Source organism: Leucopleurus acutus, assembly GCF_964270905.1.
Source record: "Leucopleurus acutus genome assembly, chromosome: 2".
Classification (NCBI taxonomy): Eukaryota; Metazoa; Chordata; class Mammalia; order Artiodactyla; family Delphinidae; genus Leucopleurus; species Leucopleurus acutus.
In genome coordinates this window covers 168940513-168965087 of record NC_139143.1, presented here as the reverse complement: position 1 = coordinate 168965087, position 24575 = coordinate 168940513, and the positions used below count along the sequence as shown (strand labels likewise).

At 39.4% G+C, this 24575-nt stretch overlaps 1 protein-coding gene across 1 annotated transcript in view; it reads right to left on the bottom strand.

Annotated features, from left to right (window-relative positions):
- SNRNP40 (small nuclear ribonucleoprotein U5 subunit 40) overlaps positions 1 to 24575 on the bottom strand; it is a 37200-nt gene that overhangs the window by 2061 nt on the left and 10564 nt on the right. The window contains exons 5-8 of the mRNA XM_082833319.1: positions 16839 to 16961; positions 7934 to 8054; positions 4120 to 4202; positions 3010 to 3071 (exon numbers count right to left, since the gene is read on the bottom strand). Coding sequence (XP_082689445.1) covers positions 3010 to 3071; positions 4120 to 4202; positions 7934 to 8054; positions 16839 to 16961 — 389 coding nt within the window. The remainder of the gene's footprint in view (positions 1 to 3009; positions 3072 to 4119; positions 4203 to 7933; positions 8055 to 16838; positions 16962 to 24575) is intronic.

Genomic DNA, 24575 nt, shown 5'->3' with positions numbered 1-24575 from the left:
ACCTTGTGTCCCTTGCCATCCTCCATTCTCCCCCACCCCTGCCAAAAGAAGTTCCTTTGACCCTCAGCCTTGCTTGGGTCATTTTAAACTGAAGGTAAAATAAATAGATATTATCTTCATATGACCATGCAAAGACAATCTGTTGGTAAATTTAAAAGGCTGGTTGTTTTCAAACAGGTTATACCAATTATTTACGTATTTGTTTTGTTCAGTCAACACCTAAAAGGGTACACTCATCAGCACTTGATTATAAAATACCTACTTCTGAACAACGTTACACTTTTGGTCTAAAATGCAAACAAACAAGAGCTTATTAATTACACTGTTTAGCTCACAAGGGCTAGGCTCTGTAGGAACTAAATAAAAGTTCCACGCAAGGTGGAAGAGAAGGAACCCCATCTGTCTACAGACTCCCTGGCTCTCATGCTCATATTTTCCTCAGTGTCTTCTTTCTTGCCATAACTGTCCTCATTAATCCATCTACAGCTATGTGGCCTACTGAAAAAGTGTATAAGTTCTGGGTTCAAGTCTCAATGCAACTATTTAATAGTTAAATAACCTTAGACATTCATTTAACTTCTCTGAGCTTCTCTTTCCTTAGTCAAATGATGGAGTAATGATGGAGACAATGTTGATCTCACAGCTTTGTTGAGAGAAATAATGAAATAATGTATGCAAAGTGCCTGGCACAGAGAATTAATGATAGCTATTGTTATGATGAATAAATAAACGAGCAAAACAGAATCACATGAAATCAACAGGCTGAATATGAATAAATCACTCACAACAGAGAGACTGACCACTCTTCTCGTAGTCCTTGATAGGAACTGTTGAAGGGTTTCAAATCTGAACATAAGGAGGTAGGTGAATTGCAAGTAGGGAGAAGAAATTTGCCAAATTCAGGCCAAGCTGAAAAGCAGTTTTCTGAGAAGGAACAATACATTTTCCAGGCACATAAAAGCCAGCAAAACCCCAGCGCTCCAAGGGTTTACTTTGAGGCCTCACTCTGCATGGCTGCCGATTAGATGCTAAATTTAGAGGGGTTCCTTATCCTCTCCTTACTCTGGCATGGCAACATTTGGGAGGAACCAGGCTCCTTATGTAACAGCGCTGCTTGTTGACTTGGGGCTAATTGGTGAGGTGGCCAGTGAAATGTGGCCAACCCTCAGCAGGTAGACATACAGGCTCTTCCTAGACAAGAGCCATGCTTCCACATGTAAGGTTTAAAGGAACAGTGGGGAGGGAAAGAGGGAAGAGAGGACACTGAAAGTTAGAAAGGACCAATGTCAGAAACAAACTGCTCAGAAGAAAAGCTAGGCAGATATCATTTAAAAGCTTAATTACATAGGAAAGATATATCTCTGCTGAAAATCATGTAAAAATACTTAGAATGGTTCTTACTCTGTCAGAATGTAAGACATCTTAGGCTGTGGGCCTGTTTTTCAAGGTCTTTAGAAACCTGGCAACTGAAAATCCCTTAGATTCCCTCTTCAGAGCAGCTTGCTAAACCACCAGGACTCAAACCAGCAATGTGGCATGGTTTTACCTGTGCCCTTTTCCCCCCATAAAATACTCAAATACTTGTCCATTTTTCCTGGCATTAAACATGCCAGGGAAAAAAAGTGGACTCTGGAATCTTCAGGTATGTCCAGCATTGTTCACAAGTCAGAAAGGGTGGGACAGACCAAAGTGAGGTTTCTTTATGGTTGTGCTAGAGCCGCAAATAGGAGAAAACTCTGGCACATGCTGAAAGCCCAAGCTAGCCTAGGAAAGGCTTCATGCTTATAGGATGGTGCCTGTTTTAGTCAGGTAGCAGGAAAATCTCTAAGGGGGGGAGAAAGATGGGGTTAAGCTAAAAAGGGTTAAGACACCTCCCACTGGGAGCTAAACCTAGAGTCTGCCATCAGAGGGCCTCATCATTCTTTACCATTCCACATTTGCAGCCCTAGGCACTTGAACACCCCTACTCAACCTCTGACTCCCAATTATAGGTCACCACAGACATGTCAAATACAACAGCATCGGAATGAAGAATTCTCTCCCTTCTGTTTCTCATTCATCACCTAATTCCTCAGGCAGTTTAAATTGATAGTTAAAGCTTCACAGTCTCTTAATTCAGCTCAGGGTTGGAAAATACCTAGCCCACATGCTGCCATACCCCTCACTTAGCAATCTTGACACTTTTCCCATCGAACCCAGACCCAGCTCTGAATCATCCCCAACATAGGCAGCCATTACCAATAGATGAGCTGATATGCAGGGCAAAATTTGACTACCATCCTTGAGCTAGGAATTTATTCATGTAATATTCACTAGCTGCTTACTCATTCAGAGATGAGTAAGACTCATTTCCTGACCTCTAGGAGCATATAATTTAGTAGGGGTGCCCCACTATGTTTGTCTTACTATAAGATGTAATAAACGTTAATAAAGGTTAGATGTATACAGTGTGACTACAAGCCAGAACAAAGAGCAATTAGTAATGCTTGAGAGGTAAGGGAAGGAGAGAGCCAGGAAAGTTTATAGATATAACATAGGTGATTACTGGAGAGATATAGGAGTTTGGATAATGGAGAAGAGGAGATATAAGAGAGAAGCCTGGAGGCATAAGGGATGTAAGAACAGGGAAAGTTCCATGTGAGTGAAGCATTGTGGTGATGGTGGGGGAGGAGTACACAATATGTATCTGAATGAACTGAAGCATGGCAGAAGAATCTCATGAGGGAAACTGGAGCCAGATTAGGAGTTTGAATTTTACTTTGATGGCAAAGGGAATCCAATAACCAAAGAAACTGTTCACACTCCAGGTGTAAAATGTATCCAGAGAGGGCAGAAATGATGTGTTTGTTCACATGATCCTTAAACTCTTCAGACCACACATGACTTCATCTCTGAGTACAGCTATAACTCTCTGTCTGCTATAGCTCAGTATCTGCACTTAATGTATTAAACATGAGAAGATACCTGCACGGCTACATCATTCTTTACCTCATGCCCAGTAATCCTTACCTGTCGGCTGAGCCAGCTGCTATCTTGCTTCCATCAGGTGACCAAGAACATCTCAGAAGATTCTATAATGATGAATAAGCAGGAATCCAATGAATATAATAATGCCCCAAACCCCTCTTTATTAGACTACAGCATCACTAAGAGACTTTAAATTTCCTGAGTTTTTTCTTGGCTGTGCCAGACGGCTTGTGGGATCTTAGTTCCCTGACCAGGGATCGAACCTGTGCCCCTACAGTGGAGGCATGGAGTCCTAACCACTAGACCGCCAGGGGATTCCCCCTCTTAAATAGAGTTTTAATTATTCTCCTCAGCATATAATCAATAATTATCTTATATTCTGTGGCCCAAGACAGCCTAATTTGATATATTTAAAACCATATAAAAACCAGCTGTAGAAACTGCTTAATTTACAGTAAATTAAGAGTGGACCTGGCAACAAAATTTTATTCTGCCTACACATGGAGGCTCCCCTTGCTCCTTTATCTTGATCCTCATTAAATTTTTTGTTTATATTATAGGAAAATAAAAATAAAACCAATTCTAACAAAAGATAAAATTTGATTTATAAAATGAAAATGAATTTTAATAGGTTCTCAAAAGAAAAATATTAGTCTATATTAACAAACTATCTGGAGGAAAAGCTTTTTTGAAGAGCTGACCTGGGATTTGAGAGTTTAGAAAAAATTTCTGTCTCTCAGAACTTGGCCTGTGGTGCTTACTGAGGGAAGGGATGTATTCTCAGGGCTCTAATAGCTGGTCACTGGGAGGGTGAGGGAGGTCATCTGGGTAATAGCCATGGGAATCTGAGCCCCATATGGAACACTGATCTATGAGGGTCAAAGTTCCCAAGGAATTAAAAAGATAGGAGTGTCTTGTTGAAGCCCGAAGTCCTAAATTTGAGGGGGGCCCCATCACTATCTATCTATGTGATTGCCTTCTTGCCTATGCTTCTGTTAGTTTTATTTCTGGCAAGAACAGTTTTGATGCAGAACAGTGTTACTAGAATGCAGCCCCTTCTCAGTAGAGCTGTTGTTCCTTATCGTTAGCACCATCCTAAATGTTTCTTTGAATCAAATGGACAGTAAAATTCCTCTACCATGCAGAACTCACCTTTTCAAAGTTGTGCACATTTCCTTGAAATATCTTCACACACCTTTCTTTGGGAGCAAATGGCCGGACATCCCAGACGCGCACTGCAAATTCAAACAAAGCAAAACAGCTATCAGCCAGGGGCCTCCTGAGAACCCAGCTGAAATCAGTATCATGTCAATGACAGATGCTGTTTCCTGGGTGGAGAAAGACCAACATGATACACTGCTACCTGACAAGGCTTTTTTATTTTTCTAATGGGAACGAAATGCATCCAAGTTCTATTAACAGGGACTAAGGACACAGAGGAAAACTGAGAAGGTAGGAAGGGAAAATGTCAAACACATTGCTGGGGATCTGCAACAGAAAGTAGTTGGGTGTGATACTGATTTCAACAAAACATTCTGCAAATGATTCCTCTGCCAACCCCAAGAGTCACACCTAGCAAAGTTTCAATATGACAATCTAAATACCACTGACTACTGTGACAATCAATCTATAAAAATCAAACTCAGGACTAACCTTTTCTAATTTTGCTCATAGGAGAAACTGACAACTACTAAACTACCAAGAATTAGAAAAAGTGAACTTTGATTCCAATTCTAGCTCTGCTGTATGTATGGGGGATATCAGGAAAATAGTGAGGTTCTTTGTGTTTTGGTCGCCTTTATAAAACGAGAATACCACTTGCTCTTTTTTAAAAAATAAGAATATTTTAAGGGTCAAATAAAATGATACATGTGAAAAAGCTCTAAAAGATTGGCAGCAATAAACAAAACAATAAAAATAAACAAAAAAATTTGTTATTTTATTGTATAGCTATAACAAGAGATTCTTATTTTCATTTTAATAACCATTTAGGGAATCTCATCTTTCCTTACTATGCACAAAGCTAGAATTAGACAATGGCAAATCTATTGAAATAGGATATAAACACCCACAGTAAGCAGTGGCCACAGCCATTGTTAACTAAAGCTAAGAATCTCATCTTTCCTTACTATGAACAAAGCAAGAATTAGACAATGGCAAATCTATTGAAATAGGATATAAACACCCACAGTAAGCAGTGGCCACAGCCATTGTTAACTAAAGCTAAACCTACAGTGGAATTTGAGTGATGTCATTTTATTTGACTGTGAAAAAACAACAATCCTTGAAGTCAAACAGGTATAAAAAGGTGAGGCTATGCATGAAAGTTTGCTATTCAGCTGAGAATACAGTCAGAAGGTAAGGATGTTCATTCATTCAACAAGTATTAATTGAGCACCCATTGAGTGCTAGGCACAGTTTTCATTACAAAATGTCAGTGAAAACATTTTCATCTATCAAAGGGGCAGTTCCAAACTCTCCCAATATTAAGCATATAATCCAACAGGTCATCTTTCTTTTTTGCTATAGTAAACCCACCCTCCCATCCAACAATTCAAAAATAAGCAAAGAAAGGACAAGTGTGTGTGTAAATCCAGAATACTGAGGTGTTTTAATGAGGACCTCTTGTCACATAGGGAAGGGAAGATAGACTGGCAGAAAGAGCACAACTGAGATATCAATAGGTCTACTGATCATCTGAGCTTGGTACTCTTTGAAAATGCTTGAGAACTGCCTTGGATGGATCTCCAGACTCATCTTCCTCAGTAAACTAATCACTATGAGTTTTTTGTACACCGCTTGAATCCATAGCCTTGGATTCATAACATACCAGAGCTGAAATGGGCCTTAAAAGTAAAGTCCAGGTCTCTTATATTATCAGTATAGAAACTGATGCCCAGAGAGGACAAATGCTATGTGCAAAGTTGCTCAGGGATTAGATGGCAGATCGGGGACTAGAATCCTGGCCTCTTGACCATCTCTTCTAAAGTTTTTTCTTTTTCTTCCTTTTCTTTTCTTTTCTTTTCTTTTTTATGCCCCTGCCTCCTCCCCTCAAAAGTCAATTTTAAAAGGTTACATATTCCAAGGTATTTAAGATATAGTTCCAACAGAAAAACACAAGCTCTGCAGCAAGAGTTGTGCTGTCTCAAGATAATCAGGTTTCACAGTTCAGGCAATTCAAAATTAACTCACTATTGCCCCCAAACTGATTAAGAACTGTTCACTGGCAATTTAGAGAATCTAAAGAAGTCATATGGAAACAAAAGCATTTTGTAGGTTTGCATGTACCTCTATCAGTTAGATAATGAAAATGACTCCTGCAAAGTTAAGACAGCCGCACACATAAGGCAGTGGTGGTTGTGACACGCAGAACGAGTCGCTTAGTAATGTCAGGGTCGGTTTTTTCTTACGCTTCTGCTTAAAATATGAGCACTTTCTTGTTCCAAATAATTTTTACTAAAACCTAAAATAAGAATAAACTACATAAGGACTAAAATTCTACTGAGATGACCATGATTTAAACAAAAATCACTGGAGGTTAATGGGGAAGGCACTAAAGAAAGAACAACATGGTGCCTGCTTCTATTTACCCACTGCCTTTCAGAGTCTTTATATACCACCGTGTTAACAAGGAACTGATTTCAAACTACAGTCTTTACAGACCAATTTCTACGTAACACTATTTTTAAAAGCTAAAAAATGTTCAACTTCAACTGCTGAAATTCAGAGATACCAGTTCATCAGAAATGCCTAAAGCATCCTCTGAACTCCTTTGTCCCTGATCACAACAGAAGTAAAAAAGTAAAAGGTTTCCCCTAGGCCCAGATATCACATGTCCCTTAGGATCTATCTCACCAAGCAGGCAGGGAACAAATTTATTTACTTTCTTCCCTATCCACTGACTAAACATTTAAAAAAATTACTTCCCAACTGGTGCCTTATAATGCAGTATGCTGGACATGTAAACATTCGTCTTTCTGTTCAGGCTTTTATACTTTGGGAGCAGCAGGTTCACTCCTGATGTCTTTGACATCATTGTTTCGGCCCATCAGATAGAATTCTTTGTTGGGAACAAGACTGACAAAATGAGCAAGGTGGCTGGACATGGCATAAAAAGGCTGAAATTGCAGCTATATCCCAGGCATCTTCTTGGTTGAAGACATGCACCTCGAGCTTTTTGAAATGGTCATCTGTTATGTCATCAGCTCAGGAAAATAGCAAGAGCAAATTCCAGCATTGCCTTTTCCTGGGCAGGGAGGTCAGACTTTCTCCAGTTCACACAGACCTGGTCAGAGAGCACTGGGTTCTTTGAGAAGACCCTGTACCGGGCACTGTGGACAACCACGCTATAAGAGCACCTGTCAGCCAGGCTGGTTACCACAATGATGAGTTCCTTGTCAGCTTTGCTGAGCTGGCCTGTTTCCTTGTTACAGATGGCACTGTAGTAAGCAAAGAAGGCTCTGAATTCCAATGGCCGGTGACACAACGCTTAAATACATTTGTTAAAAATCCTGTCTTCTTTTCTATCTCCTCCATGAGCTCTACAATATCAAAAGGCAGGTCCTCTTTGTAGTGAATGGGGCAACGGCTGATGGGTTTGGACTTCTCTTCCTGCTGAGTCTCATAAAGGTGCAAGTTCAGGGTCATCATAGGCAACTTTTTCCAAAACCTATTTGTCACAGGCAAAGAAGAGACATCTGCCTCACAACGCCGAGGCGGCAAAGCATCGACATGGTGGCATGTGGCGTGGAGGCCAGGCTGCCTTCCCGCGCACCCAGCCCTCTGGGCCTAAAGTTTTTTCTATTACAACCCGTTTTCCTAATTGTCCTGGTGGACACCTGCAAGCCATCCTGGACTCTTTCCTTGGACCCTCATTTACCCAGCACACATTTCTAGTTTCTAATGCCCACTTTCTTCAGGGTCTACAGTGACTGGGCACTGGGAGAGCTTTCCTTTCCAAAGTTACCTGTATTGTCCATTGCATTGGACAAGAGGTAAGAGCCTTCAGAGCTTAAACTCAGGCCAGTCACTGAATCTGCATGGCCTCTCATCGTGTAGGTCAGCTTATTTTGGCGCAGGTCCCAGACCTGCAAAACAAAACAAGGCAGCACTCCCAGAAAATCAAATTGTGAACAGCAAAGAAATAGTTATTAAAGAGTCAACTGCCTGGGAAAATTAGTATGCCTTCTTAATCTGCCTCTGGGCCAAGCATTACTTTACCACAAAATATAGGATTTCTACCAAAGAAGAAAAAACTCTTGCCTTTCTAAAACAGAGTCAAAGTTACTAAGTTTGACTAGAAAAATATGAACTAATGAATGTCAAATATTAAGATCAAGTTTAACAAAAAATAGAATTTAAAGAGGTTATTTTCAATTCATAACAAAATATATTAGGAATTAAAAAACAAAATAGCATTTAAAACACTTAAACTATGATTCTTAGCAACTAAAAATAAACTATTATAACTATATAAAAACAAGTAAACAAGTCATTTGAAAAAGGCATTATGATTGCATGTAAAATGCATATAACAAGGTAATATGCAAAAATACAGAGGCTTAAAATTTTTCATTTAACGTCATAACATGTATACAATGGAAAAGCATATTTATTAAAAGAAAAATAAATTGTAGGTTCACTGTTCCCTGGGTAGGAAAGGTAAGAGAAACAGTTCAGCTGAAAATAACCTAATGTCAGACAGAAAAAATAAATTGTTCATTAAGTTATGGCTCATAAACACACTGTAACACTATGAGCTCTCATGCTAGCATTCGAAGAGCAGAGTGGAAGGAGTGAGCATTTAGGGTCAGACCGAACCAGTCTTTGCAACTTAAGAGTTATGTATCACTGGGCCACTAACCCTCTCTGAGCCTGTTTCTGGTCTGTAAGATGGGGATAACATTTACTTATGGCTGTTGTGAGGATTACAAATATAATGCCTAGTACACAGCAGGCCCAATAATAATTGGTAGCTATTATTAAGCAACTCATACAAATATTCTGAAGATCAAATGTAAAAATGTTTATAAAATAATCTATTATTAAGCAAAGAAGGAAAATACAAAACAGTATATTTACATAGACTGAAACTATGTAAAAAATATATTAAAGGCAATAGAAATAGTCTGGAATGTCATATGGAAAAAGAACAGCAATTTTGTTAAGGTCATTGTTATTATATAAAATTTCATCCAAATTCGATTCAGTACTGACACATAGTTTTTCTAAATGAAACAATTTTCTGCTGTCCCTTTAAGCAAGGCACCTTCCTCATCTAGAAATGAGTTTGATGTTGTATGTCAAAGCAATACATAAGGCAGACAACTCCACTTTCCCCATCAATAATTCATGTGTGGAACCCAACACACTTCATATACAACCATTTTTGTGTCAGGATGTTTGTTGCCTCAATAATTAGGGAAGCTTGAAGTGGCTGACATTTTTTTGTTCAAGCTATTGTTCCTTCTCTTCAGAGAAGGCATTGTTGAAATCTTTAGCTTTTTAGGAGAGAATGTAATTCATCATCCCTCACAACACTTGGGTGCTCCTTCCAGACTTTCCTCTTTGAGGCCTGCACATGCTGTTTTGCAGAGCCAAAACGTATCTGGGATTTGCCAAAGAAGAGTGAGTAGGGCACTAATTTAAGCAAAATATTTTGCAGATGTCCTAATCAGCTGTTCAGTGAATGTTTGGGCATCTGATTAGTGGCAGGTGCTGCTGGAGATAAAAGAGATGTTGTCCCTGTTCTCAAGGAGCTAAAAAAGTGATGAGAGGCCTGGAAAGGGGGCAGTAGCCAAGACAGCAGAGGGATTAATGTTCCCATGGTACATGGATGGGAGGGAGAAAGGGAAGGTTTCACAGACTTGAGCAGGATATGGAAAAAGGAGATTTTTGTTTGTTTATTTGTTTGCCGTACCACGCAGCTTGTGGGATCTTAGTTCCCTAGTCAGGGTTGGAACCTGGGCACATGGCAGTGAGAGCGCAAAGTCCCAACCACTGGACCACCAGGGAATTCCCAAGAGGTTGTTGGGTTTAAAAAAAAAAATTATTTATTTAATTTATTTATTTTTGGCTGCGTTGGGTCCTCGTTGCGCATGGGCTCACTCCAGTGGCGGTGAGCGGGGACCACTCTTTGTACGGTGCGTGGGCTTCTCATTGCGGTGGCTTCTCTTGTTGTGGAGCACGGGCGCTAGAGCGCAGGCTCAGTAGTTGTGGTGCACAGGCTTAGGTGCTCAGCTGCATGTGGGATCTTCCCGGACGAGGGATCGAACCCGTGTCCCCTGCACTGGCAGGCGGATTCCTGAACCACAGCACCACCAGGGAAGCCCATAAGAGGTATTTTTTATTTAGACAAAACAGAAGGGTATTCCCAGGCAAAGATAATGCATGAAAGCAGAGAGGCATGAAAAAATTACTGGGTTGTAGGGAATTAGGCAAAGAGAGGCAGCAGACAATGCTTGAGTGATAGGCAGGCAAAGGGCAGCTCATGAAAGGTTCTGAATGACTGGCTTGGATTTGATCTCCCTCACTGGGGAGCCACAGAGGGTTCAGAGTAGTGGAATGAGTTGGCCAGATTCCAGAAAGATCCTTCTGGCCCAGATAATCGGAAAGGATGAGAGCAGAGGCGGGAAAATCTATCTTTACCCACTACTTTAAAAAAAATCATCAACTAAACTCCCATTCTGACTAGAGCTCAGGATTACAAGCAATGCCAAAGAATTGCCAATCAGATCTTCAAGTCATTAAGAAGAAGCACATTTTCTTCTTTTATTCATTTTCCTCTGACTCCACAATTCTATGCCCAGGAAGAAAATCCCAAGAGGTTGGCAGGAACAGTATATTTGCTCACAAACATATAGAGAATTTGCTCACTCCAGATTTTAAAAGGGGCTTCCATTCCGTTTGCTACCCCCCTTTCTCAGAATAGGCAGTGTATCTGAGAGACAGAAGCAAACAAAAACCAGGCTAGTCAGGAGTACTTCCTAATGTAGTAAGGCAGTAGGGATTTGTCAAGCAAATGCTCAAGGCTGGTAAGCCCCTGACTGCTTAAAGGGTACTTGTTAACTGACTAGAGGCAATTTGATAGAGGCAATTTGCAAGGGACACAGGTTGGGTTCAAGCCCGGGCCATAGCTACTGAAGCCCACACTCCGCAATGAGAAGCCTGCGCACCACAACGAAGAGTAGCCCCCGCTCGCCACAACTAGAGAAAGCCCGCACGGAGCAGTGAAGACCCAACGCATGCATGCATGCATGCATGCATACATACATACATACATAAATATTTTTAAAAAGAGTCTTTCTGGGTCCAAGGGCAGTTACTCACTCCTAAGCATGTCAGAACAGGATGTTGTTAAATAGGGAGAAGACTGAAATTCTATGGTCTCACATCTCTCAAGCACACCCCTTAGTTATACAAGAGCAAAATGAAGCCAAATAGCTATAGCAACCTGATTTCAAATTATTAACTACTGTCGCCAAAAAACAATCTGGCGACCTGTATCCAAAATGTGAAACATTCTTATATTTGTTAACACATTAATTTTCATCTAGAAATCTATTCTGAGAAAGTAACTAAATATGGAAAAAGTTTCACACACAAATATGTTGGATACAGCAGCATAATTTGTGATAGTGATACATATGAAACAGACTAAATGTTCAGTATATTGATTGCTGCTTACTACATTATGGAATATTCTAAAAATAAAATATCTAGAATATTCTAATATTCTAGATGATGGTAGCTGACATGTGCTGAACACTTACTATGTAACTGCCATGTTGCTAAGAATATTATATTTTTTACCTCATTTAATCCATGTAACAACTGTATGAGGTAGGCTGATTATTCCCATTTAGAGATAAGAAATGGAAACTCAGAGAGGTTAAATAACTTTCTTAAGATAACATAGCTAGGAATTAAGTGGCAGAATCAGAAAAATGATCCTAAGTTCTGGGGATGTTATGTACATCATGGTGACTGAAGTTAACAATACTGCATTGTATATTTGAAAGTTGCTAAGAAAATAGATCTTAAAAGTTCTTATCACAAGAAAAAATATTCTAACAATGTGAAGTGATGGATGTTAACTAGACTTCTAAAGTTACTCATTTTGTGTTATTTAAGTCATTATGCTGTATACTGAAAACTAATACAGTGTTATAAGTCAATTATATCTCAATAAAACTAGAGAAAAAAAGAAACAGAAAAATGATCCTAACTACAACGCTAAGAAGAAAATAAGATAAGAGTGATGTGATGGAGAGCAACTAGAAGGAGGGCCTAGTTTCATCTAAGAAATCCTCCCTACAGATATGTCTGAGCTGACATTTGAAGACAAGACTAAGCCAGCCATGGCAATATCTAGTGTCGGGGGTTCCAGACAAAGTAGTAGCTATATGTTACTAAGTGAAAAGAGCATCATATAAAATTTTATCTGAACATTAAGACATTTACATACTATTACATACTAATAGAACACTATGGCACAGAAAGAGACTGAGAGGAAATAAACTGAAATATCAAGAGTGACTAAATCTGAATGATGAGACTACGAGTGACTTTTTTTCTATTTTTATTTTTTCTAAACTTTCTTCAATGAACAAATGATCATTTTTACTACTAAAAACATTTAAATTGTAATAAATAATTTTATCTCAATTTTTAATAATTTTATTCCCAATAAAGTTGATTTATTAACCATACATTTAAATGCATTTTTACATCTCTGCAAAACTTTTAAGGAAAGCCTACCCAGATTTTTAGCTTGGAAAATAAGACATACTGTAAACAGCACACAAACACGGAGTTCCCAATGCTGACAAGAGAACGTAATGATCCAGAGCAGGTACATGATAAGAATGCTCGAGTTTTTAGAATACTGTGTGCATTTCTAATAAAAAAAAAATCCCTGAAAATGAGCACTGGCAGAAAAACTTGAACGTTTGTGGACAGAATAATGACTTTTTAGTTTAGAAAGATAAAGACTACAAAGCTATGATATGATCCAACAACCCCACTCCTGGGCATACATCAGGAGAAAACTCTAATTTGAAAAGATACATGCACCCAATGTTCACAGCAGCACCATTTACAACAGCCAAGACATGGAAGCAACCTAAATGTTCATCAACAGATGAATGGATAAAGAAAATGTGGTATATTATATAATGTAATATTATTCAACCATAAAAAGAATGAAATAATGCCATTTGCAGTAACATGGATGGACCTAGATATTATCATACTAAGTGAAGTAAGTCAGAAAGGGAAAGACAAATACCATATGATACATCACTTACATGTGGAATCTAAAATATGACACAAATGACCTTATTTACAAAACAGACTCACAGACACAGAAAACAAATTTATGGTTACCAAAGGGGACAGGGAGTTGGGGAGGGATAAATTAGGAGTTTGGGATTAGCAGATATAAACTACTATATATAAAATAAACAACAAAGGTCCTACGGTACAGCACAGGGAACTATACTCAATATCCTGTAATAAGCCATAATGTAAAAGAATGAGAAAGAATATATATGTACAACTGAATTACTTTGCTGTATACCAGAAACTAGCACAACACTGTAAATCAACTATATTTCAATTAAAAAAAAAAGTTACAAAGCTATGATGTAGAGTTATCAATTGCCGTACTCATGGGACTATATTTATATATTACTCATATATGAGATATATTTGGATTTCAGAAAAAAATTGGTATATATCAAAAGACAAAGACTGAGATTAGCTATCTGAAAAAAAGCTGATCCTAAGAGAAGGTATAACATATAACGTGTGTCTGAGAAGACATGGAAAACCTTCAAAACCTGAAAAGGGACTCAGTTCCCTTCAGGACTATAGTACAACTGAATATATTTGTTTATAAAACGCCCTGGAACAGTCTACACAAAGAGCCCGGAATAAGCCACACTACTTGTGGTAAGAAGACATTACTGACACAAGAGTATTAGGCTAGTCTATCCCCACAGTAGATATGAAAAGATCAAATTCTCATAGTTTAAATTTAAAAAGCCAGTCTCAAAAGGTTACATATTGTATGATTCCATTCATACGAAATTCTAGAATAGGAACTATAGGACAAGGAACATTATCAATGGTTGGTAGGGGTTAGGGATGGGCAGAGGGTTTGACACAGAGGAGTATTATGAAGATTTTTGGGGTGATGGAAATTGTTCTGTACTGTTTGTGGTAGTTACATGAATCTGCACAAGCATTAAAATTCATAGAACTGTACACTAAAAAAAGGTTAATTTCATAGTATGTAAATTTAATAATAATAACTTAAAAGTATGAAAATTATCATAGCTAGATGACACTAATCCACTTTTATGTGTATTAGAGCCCTCTAGTGATTCTAATGATAGTGGGCCCCCAAACTTCACTCAGGGAAATAATGCATTAGCTATTAAGATGATCTAATTAAGCCCCCATGTTCTGACTGTACATTCTCCAAATAGTTATAGGGTAGAAAAGGGATGTGAAGCTGAATTTTGGAAATGGTGAATTTTGAAGTACTTATGAGACATCCAAGTGGGGGATGCTGAGTAGCTGGTTGTACACATGGGCCTGAAGCTGAAGATCTGGGTTGAGAACAGACTCATCTGAACAGAAATGACAATTAAAGTCACAGAATTAGATGAGACTTGTCCAGGGAAAGGTATATATAAGAGGAGCATCTAGTTAAGAACCTGGGGGAATAATGACATTTAAAGAATGCATAGAGAGAATAGCTTGTAGAGGTATCTGAGGAAGGATATGCCTGATGGAAGGGGTAGGAAAGCATATTGTTACAGCCAGTTTAAAAAACAAACAAAAAAGGACTAAAAGGATCTACTGGGTTTAGTAACAGAGAGATCACTGGTGGCCTTGAAGAGAACAGTGCCAATAAAACAGTGGAGGCAGAAGCCAGACTGCTGAGGAGTGGTCAGAAGATAGGGAACTGAGGAATGGAATGGAGATAAGGCATTAGAGACAGTGAGTGTGGGAAATATTCAGGGGATTTCTCACAGGTATTAAATAAGAGCAGGACTCTGGAACCAAACTCTGCATTTTGAACTGAGGTCTCATCGCTTATTAGCTGTACAGCCTCGGGTTATTGTGCCTCTCTTAGCTCAGTTTCTTCGCTGGTAAAACGGCATTAGTAGTACTTATGTCAAAGGATTGTTGTGAGGCTTAAATGAATTAATAAAGTAAAGCTCCAAGAACAATGTCCGACACAGTTAAGTATTAGAGGATAATGATAACACTATTATCATAACCACTATCACCATCTTTCAAGAAGTCTGGCTGGGGCTTCCCTGGTGGTGCAGTGGTTGAGAGTCCGCCTGCCGACGCAGGGGACACGGGTTTGTGCCCCGGTCCAGGAAGATCCCATATGTCGCGGAGCAGCTAGGCCCGTGAGCCATGGCCGCTGAGCCTGCGCGTCCAGAGCCTGTGCTCCACAACAGTGAGAGGCCCACGTACCGCCAAAAAAAAAAAAAAAAAGAAGTTTGGCTGTAAAGGGGAAGATTGACAGGGCAATAACAAGAGAATGTGGAACTGAAGGAAGACTCCCTACCCCACCAAGAGAAGACCTGAGCATAATGAAATGCTAATGAGAAGCAATGCAGTTGTTTAAAAATATAGGATCTGGGGGACTTCCCTGGTGGTCCAGTGGCTAAGACTCTGCGCTCCCAATGCAGGGGGCCCGGGTTTGATCCCTGGTCAGAGAACTAGATCCCACATGCCGCAACTAAAGATCCCGAGTGCTGCAAGGAAGATCCCGAGTGCTGCAACTAAGACCCAGCACAGCCAAATAAATAAATAAATATTAAAAATATATATATACATATATAGGATCTGGGAAAATTGATGGCATGAGATCCCAGAGACAGGAAAAAAAGGTTGAAATCCTTCCATTTAAGGGACTACCTTTAGACAAAAGGACATTCCATCCATAGTAACAGCAAAGGAGGCAAGAAGAGATGGGAATACAGTACAATTTCTAGGTAGAGACAACATAAGTTGAGTATTTGCCCAACAGTTACTAGTCTCAGAAGGTAAGCAGAAGGTAAGTCAAAGTCTTTGAAATACCTAAGGAAGCCAATAAGTAAAAGCAGACGCAAACTGAGTGGCCTCTCCCCGCCCCCACACATTTCATATTTACTGGCACTTGCTATGTCCAAAAACTCTGCGAGGTGCTCCAATGAATTTGGCTCATTCAATCCCCATGACAACCCTATGAGATAGATATTATTATTACTTCTGGTGCACACATGATGAAACAGAGGCTGAAAGAACTAGTTTGAAGTCACAAAAAACTAGAAAATAGTGGAACTGAGAACAGACCCCCAAGTCAATTACTTGAAAGCCTGAGCTACACTGTACTGCCTCTAGACACTGTAGTCTATTGCCTCTTTCTCCAACATCATTACCATCTCACATTCTTAGCTATGGACCCCCCAAAACTTCGATTCCATAGTCTCAAAAAGAAAGACACACTGAGAGATTAGGGTACAGAATCACAAATTGATTTACTGCTATCTCATGAGGCCAATGTACATTTTAAAAAAAAGTTTCAAATGCCTCTAGGCAGTGAATGCACCCTTCATTTTTTGGAGTTCCCACACAGGGACTTCCCACTTCACATTAACTGCCTACTCCCTAATGGCATTTACATGAGCTATAATGCAATCCTGACTTAGGAAGTCAATGAAGACAGGACAGAAGGAAAATAAGTTCTAATTTATCTTCCATTTAGTTGGCATAAAGTGCAAAGCTAAGAAGTTTGGAAAGATTTACCTCTGTGAGTGGAGATAGGTGAAAGGTAAATGTAATAAGATAAACATCTAACATACCTTGATATCGTTGTCTATTCCACCAGAAATAATCTGATCACTTGTGTCATTGAAGGTCACAGCTAACACTTGGTAGGTGTTCTGAAATGTCTGGATCGCTGCTTTCTTACGGATGTCCCAAAGCTGAAAAAGAGGGCAAGAGAGTCTATAGTAACAGCAATTGCACAGTGTACCCCTAAATCCAAGGACTGTGGAGATGAAAACATCTGTAATGGGGACCCTGTTCAGAAACTTGTCTGAATATCCCATTAATATGGTGAGAAGTGACTATAATTTTGCCAACATATCTGAAGGCTGGTGGAACAAACCACTTTGGTTATATTTCAGTCTCCTTTGTTAAAGTTTGAATAAACATAGTTAATTAACATGCCCTCAGAGTGGAAATCTTCACCTCGCTTATTAGTTCATATGTTCTTAGTACACCAAGGATATTAAACCAGTGTTTTCGAACTGTAGATCTTAATTCATTAGTGGGCTACAACTTACGTTTAAAAAATATATATGGAGAGGAGGTTACATCAGTGAAAATGGCAGAGTAGGGAATGCTCAAAGGTTATCCCTCTACAAAAGCAGAGAAATACCCAGCAAAAAACCCTGTCAGAACCAACTTTATCAGAATTCTAGAAACTAAAGTTTACAGCAACTAGGTGAATACTTATTGAGAACAAAAACCACCTGGGTCCTAGTAAGACAGTTTTGTAGCATTTTAACTTATCCAGGCTCCATCCCTACTCGGCAATAGTTTTGAAGACAACAGCCTACATTCCTAGTATAGGTTCCTAAGTACCCAAGGAAGAATGGACCTTATCTCTCATTTTCAAAGAATTGTAGGTTTAAATATAAAAAAAAATAATAATTTTTTTTTTTGGACCTGTTTGGTGTCTCCCTGATGGCTGAGCTCAAAGGGTTTGACTTTATTTTGCCTAACTTGGAACTCTCCCAGGGCAGAAGCAATTGTCCAAAACATTTACAGACAAATGCATGAGCCTCTGCTGAATGGGGCAAGGGATAAACAGCAAACAGGAAAGGCTGGGGAATGAGACAGTTTGGAGAATAAGGGCTTTGAAAAGCTTTGACATATTTTTGCAACTCTAGAAGGCCACTTGCATGCCATGGCTGGGCACATGCTTAGGAAAGACCTGAGAAGGCCCTAAGCTCTCAACCTCTTGCTGACCACAAGCAGGAAGTGAAGGCTAATACAGAGTTGTAAACTGCCTGGCTGAGAGGTGATAGCAGGCCCCAACACACCCACAGAGCCAATCTACAAAGACTGGAAGAGTCCTCCCTGCCCCCCCAGGTGTTTAGGGAAATCTCTGCTGAATCGTTAGTGAACCACTAAGCTGATGAAACAGAGATTTCAGTGTCTATACATGACAAAGAATGCAGAGTTTACAAAACTAGTTCATAAAATTCACTAAATAAACAACAGCTTCAAAAAGGAGCAACAGGGCTTCCCCGGCAGCGCAGTGGTTAAGAATCCGCCTGCCAATGCAGGGGACATGGGTTCGATACCTGGTCCGGGAAGATCCCACATGCCACGGAGCAACTAAACCCATGTGCCACATCTACTGAGCCTGCACTCTAGAGCCCGCGAGCCACAACTACCGAGCCCATGTGCTGCAACTACTGAAGCCCACACGCCTAGAGCCTGTGCTCCGCAACAAGAGAAGCCACCACAATAAGAAGCCCGCACATTGCAACAAAGAGTAGCCCCCACTCGCCGCAACTAGAGAAAAGCCTGCGTGCAGCAGCAAAGACCCAATGCAGCCAAAAATAAAATAAATAAATTTATTGAAAAAAAAAAAAGGAGCAACAACAGGGACTTCCCTGGTGTTACAGTGGTTAAGAATCCACCTGCCAATGCAGGAAAATGGGTTCAATCCCTGGCCCGGGAAGATCTCACATGCTGCGGAGCAACTAAGCCCATGCGCCACAACTACTGAGTCCTCGCACCACAACTACTGAAGCCCACGCACCTAGAGCCTGTGCTCCCCAACAAGAGAAGCCGCCGCGAGAAGCCCGCGAACCGCAACGAAGACCCAACGCAGCCAAAAATAAAATAAATAAATTTATTAAGAAAAAAAAAGAGCAACAACAGACTCTGGAGAGCATCTAATTTCCAGAGTTGCCACACTATAATATTCAAACGTTCAGTTTTCAACAAAAAATTATGAGGCATGAAAAGAAGCAAAAAAGTATTGCCCGTACAGAAGAAAAAAACAGTCTTTCAACAAATGGTGCTGGGACAAGTGGATAACTACATGCAAAAGAATGAAGTAGACCCTTACCTCACACACGCAAAAATTAACTTGACATGGATCAAAGACCTAAATGTAAAAGCTAAAATCATAAAATTCTTAGAGGGAAACATAGGGGTAAATCTTCATGACCCTGAATTTGGCAATGAATTATTAGATATGACACCAAAAGCACAAGTGACAAAAGAAAACAGATAAATTAGACTTCATAAAAATTAGACTTTTGTACATTAAAGGATATTTATCAAGAAAATGAGAAGACAACCAACAGTGGGAGAAAATATTTGCAAAACATATATCTGATAAAGGTCTAGTATCCAGAATAAATAAATCTTATAATTTATAAGATTTATAAATAAATATAAATAATCTTATAATTTAGCATCAAAACCACAAAGAGCCCAATTAATAAATGGGCAAAAGGACCTGAGTAAACATTTCTCTTTAGAAGATATAAGCACATAGAAAGATGCTCAATATCACAAATTATTTGGGAAATGCAAGTCAAAACAATAATTAGGTATCACTTCACACTTACTAGGATGGTTATAATTAAAACACACAAACACAGAAAATAACAAGTATTGGTGACAATGTGGAGAAATTAGAACCCTTACACATTGCTGTTGGGAATATAAAATGATGTGGCTGCTATGGAAAAGTCTGGACGTTCCTTATTAAACAAAGAGTTACCATATGACTCAGCAGTCCCACTCCTAGATATATACCCAAGAGAAACAAAAACAGTTGTTCAAACAAAAACTTGTACATGAATGTTTGTAGCAGAATTGTTCATGATAGGTAAAAAAGTAGTAACAACTCAATATCCATCAACCGAGGAATGGATAAGCAAAAGATGGTATAGCTATACAGTGGAATATTATTTAGCCATAAAAAGGAATGAAGTACTGATAATACAACATGGATGAACCCTGAAACCATACACTGAGTGAAAGAAACCAGACACAAAAGGCCGCGTACCGTATGATTCTATTTATATGAAATGTCCAGAATAGGCAAATCCATAGAGACAGAAATAGATTAGTAGTTGCCAGGAGCTGGAAGGTAGAGGAAAAGTAATGACTTGCTTAATGGGTATGGGGATTCTTTTGGGGGATGATGGAAATGTTCTGGTATGGGATTGTGGTGATGGTCACACAACACTGTGAATGTACTAAAAGCCACTGAATTGTACACGTTTTAAAAGGTTAAAACAGTGGATTTCATGTGAATTTTACCTCAATTAAAAAAATTATGGGAGATATCAGAGAATGTCACATATAGAATGGGTTGGTTCATTCACATATAAGACATACTGAAAGGAATATATACTAGACCATAGTATAAAATGTATTCCTTAATGTTGGTTGTGATAAAAATATTTAAGTTACTGTGCATAAACTACCTAGATGAGGAAACTAAAGCTCAAAGAAGGAAATGACTTGATGAAGAATACCTAGGAAGTCAACAGCAAAATGAGGACTAGATTTTAGTACCGTTTGATTCTATTACGTTAACATTGCATTAATTTAAAAGTACCAAAACGTGTGCTCATTCCTTATAATAACTAAAGTAATATATGCTTGTTTAAAAAAATTAAGATTTTTTTTTAGTTCTGTTTTTTTTTTTTGGCCATCCCTCGCAGCTCGTGGGAACTTAGTTCCCTGACCAGGGATTGCAACCGGGCCCTCCACAGTGAGAGCGTGGAGTCCTAACCACTGGACCACCAGGGAATTCCCAACACTTACTTTTAATGGGGGCTTGATTCATTAATAATAGAAGAGGAAGAAAGATGAAGATTAGGTATAACAACTCTAGATTCTCATACTCCAACTAACCAATTGGTTTCTATTTTTTTTTAAATAATAAACTTACAATACAACATGGGTCTACATTTTTAAAGTGTGGATAGTAGGTCCTAAATATGGTTCAGTAAATGACTGACCAGACTTGAGAAGAACCATGAGGAAATGTCTTAAGAGTATGGGTCATTTCATTCAGAAGAGAAAGACTTTGGGGTGACTATGTTCTAGGTTTTAATTTTTTTTTTTTTTGCGGTACACGGGCCTCTCACTGTTGTGGCCTCTCCCGTTGCGGAGCACAGGCTCCGGACGCGCAGGCTCAGCGGCCATGGCTCATGGGCCTAGCCGCTCCACGGCATGTGGGATCTTCCCGGACCGGGGCACGAACCCGTGTCCCCTGCATTGGCAGGTGGACTCTCAACCACTGCGCCACCAGGGAAGCCCCTGTTCTAGGTTTTAAAGGGTTGTCATAAAAAAAAGAAATCAACCATGGAATCATAGTAAAGGCCAGGGGTTTAAATTCAATCCTGTGGTAAACAAGTAGAATATGAGTTGTCCCTGTGCCAAGATACCTCTTCTTTCCAATTCTCATGGTTTAGGATGAAAAGTAGTTTCTACTTCATTGATGGAAACAAGAACTAAAAAAGGCTTAGTGTTACTCAGATCGATGATGCAAAAAGAGTGCTTCACTCCTCTTCTAGAGACCCAACAGCCAATCCTTACCCATCAAACTCTCTGGCTATAGAAAGAAGTCCAAACCTCTTAGCTTGGAATTCAAGGTCTTGATAATCTAGCTCCCACATCTTACCAGACTTACTACAATCTCTGTCTTAACAAATATTCTCTACTCAGGTCAAATCAATCTGTCTTTATCGTAAAAGCTATGGTAGCCACTTAAAGCTTGATTCAAATATTTCAGAATTTTAGTTCCAGACAACCAAAATTTTTAAAAGATTATTTTATTCTGAAATATTCACTTACCAAAAAAATTGTAAACGAGAACATTTTTTTGCCTAAATCATTTGAGTTGCTGACCTAATGCCCTGACACTCCTAAATACTTTAGTATATTTAGTGTGCTTGTCTCACAAGATGTTCTCCTACATAATCTCAACACAACCATCAGAATCAAGAAACTAACACCCATACATTACTATCATCCTCAGATCTCATTCAAGTTTCACCACTTGTCCCAATAGGGTCTTTTATTGCAAAAGGATTCAGTTCAGAATCATATGTTGAATTTATTTATTTATTTATTTGTAAATACTTACGTATTTATTTGGCTGCGCCGGGTCTTAGTTGTGGCACGCAGGATCTTTAGTTGCAGCACGCGAACTCTTAGTTGCAGAATGTGGGATCTAGTTCCCTGACTAGGGATCGAACCCGGGCCCCCTGCATTGGGAGCGCAGAGTCTTGGCCACTGGACCACCAGGGAAGTCCCCATATGTTAAATTTACCTGTCATGTTTCTTTAGTCTCCTTCAGCCAGGAAGTTTCTTAGACTTTCCTGGAGTTTCATAACCTTGACGCTTCGCAAAATTATAGGACAGTAATGTTCCTCAATTTGTGTGTCGGATATTTTCTCATGATTAGATTCAAGTTATTTGGCAGGACTATACTGAAGTGATGTTGTATTTTCATTGTATCCTATCGAGTGGCTCACAATTTTCATTTGTCTCATTACTAAAAACATTCAAAACATTTTTTTTTCTTTTAAATTTTGGCTGCACCACATGGCTTGCAGTATTTCAGTTCCCCGGCCAGGGATTGAACCCAGGCCATGGCAGTGAAAGTGCTGAATCCTAACCACTAGACTACCAGGGAACTTCCATAACATTCAATTTGATCATTTAAGAGATTCCTCTGGCAAGCTTTTTTGCATAAGACATTCTAGGCCCACCGTGTACTTTCCCTGCCCAGACCTGAAATAAGGAGCCCTTTTAGTGGAAAATGGTATTTAAAGGCCAAGACCTATACAGTAGATGTGCTCATTGGTTTTGGGGTGTTGTTGTTCCTAGACCCTCTAAGTGGACAGTTAAGCAATATATGCATACATAGGTGCACACACATACATCTACAAACACACATTTACATCTAATTTTTTTCCCTACACTTATCTGTTTATATATTGAATGTCGTGAGCTCACACTGATACTCTGAATTCGATACTGACAACACAAGATGCATTTTAGTTTTCTCTTTCTGTATTGGTAAATCCTTTCTCTGACAGTGAGAAATCTGCCCCCCATTATACTTACTATATTTACTTATTTGATCAGGCTTCCTGTATGTAACCAATCTCCTACATCCTCTTCCAGTTGTCTCCTGCATGGATGTCCTCTTTCCCAGTTTGAATGTGACTCCCATTCTGGGCTGATTCTATGTGAAACCCCTCCTCACCCCATTTGGGTGACCTCTCTGTGTGAACACTCTCTTCACTCTGCTCTGGCTCTAATACCACTTTCCAGGCTGCCCTTCCTCAGGGACTCCATCCTTGTCTGAGTCTGCTCAGACTCAGACTCCCTACCTGAACTGCTCCCACCCTGTGTGGGCACCCTCAACTCAGGCTCTGACACCCACTGTCTCCCCCACAGCAACGTGTAGATGACTCTTTGACCCTGCTACGGCACTGACTCTCCATGCTGGGCTCCTCCCTCCGGTTCCCCACACTGGGCCATCCACCTCGTGCTGTGTGGATGCCCTCCTTACCCTATGCAGTTTCCATCTCCCTACACTGGATGCGGATACTCCCCCATCCAGTGTGGATGCTCTCCTTTCATCTCACTTGGGTTCTGACACGCCACTCTGGGACACTTTGGCCTATCCCCACCTCTAACCCAAACACCTTTCCTACTTCGGTCTATGTAATGGTACCAGGACTTGAATTGTTTGTAAAAGGGAATAACATATATGATTTCACTTAATTGCTTCATTAGAAGAAAGAATGGATTGCTGAAAATGGTTTGAAAAGACTGGTATGGACAATGCTGAGGATACCATTTCTAGACTGAAAAATACAAGAGTTATTGAAACCTCTGCTTTCTGTTGAGAACTCTGACAAATAAGAAACATGACATATTCCTTCTTAGATAAGCACAAGTTATTAAACTCCTATAGTTATAAACCTAGCAACAGAAAGCAACAATAAAGCATTCCAACTTGGCAAGTTATTAAAAGGCATATGTAAAAGGCTGTTCAATGAAGCAATAATTATATAAATAATATATTGAAATTAAAAATAAAGAACTGGTTAAAAAGTCACTTTAAGTAATGTGATATATTGCACATTTAAAAAATACTGCCTTGAAAATAAATACTGCCTTGAGTATGATTATTTCAAACCATGTTTAATTAAGGGAGAAGAGAAGCAAGAAACTGAAAGAAGGAAAGAGTAGAAAAGAAAAGAACGTATACAATGGAAGGTAGTAGAAAAAGAAAAAGCTAAGGAGAGATGGAAAGATAAATTTGAGCACAAAGACAAAATGAAACAAAGTCAGAGAAAAGAAAAAAAAAAAAAAGGTGAAACTAAACAAGAATAAGTTCCTAAGGACTTCCCTAGTGGTCCAGTGGTTAAGACTTCACGCTCCCAATGCAGGGGGCCCACATTTGATCCCTGGTCAGGGAACTAGATCCTGCATGCTGCAACTAAAAGATGCTGCATGCCGCAACAAAGATC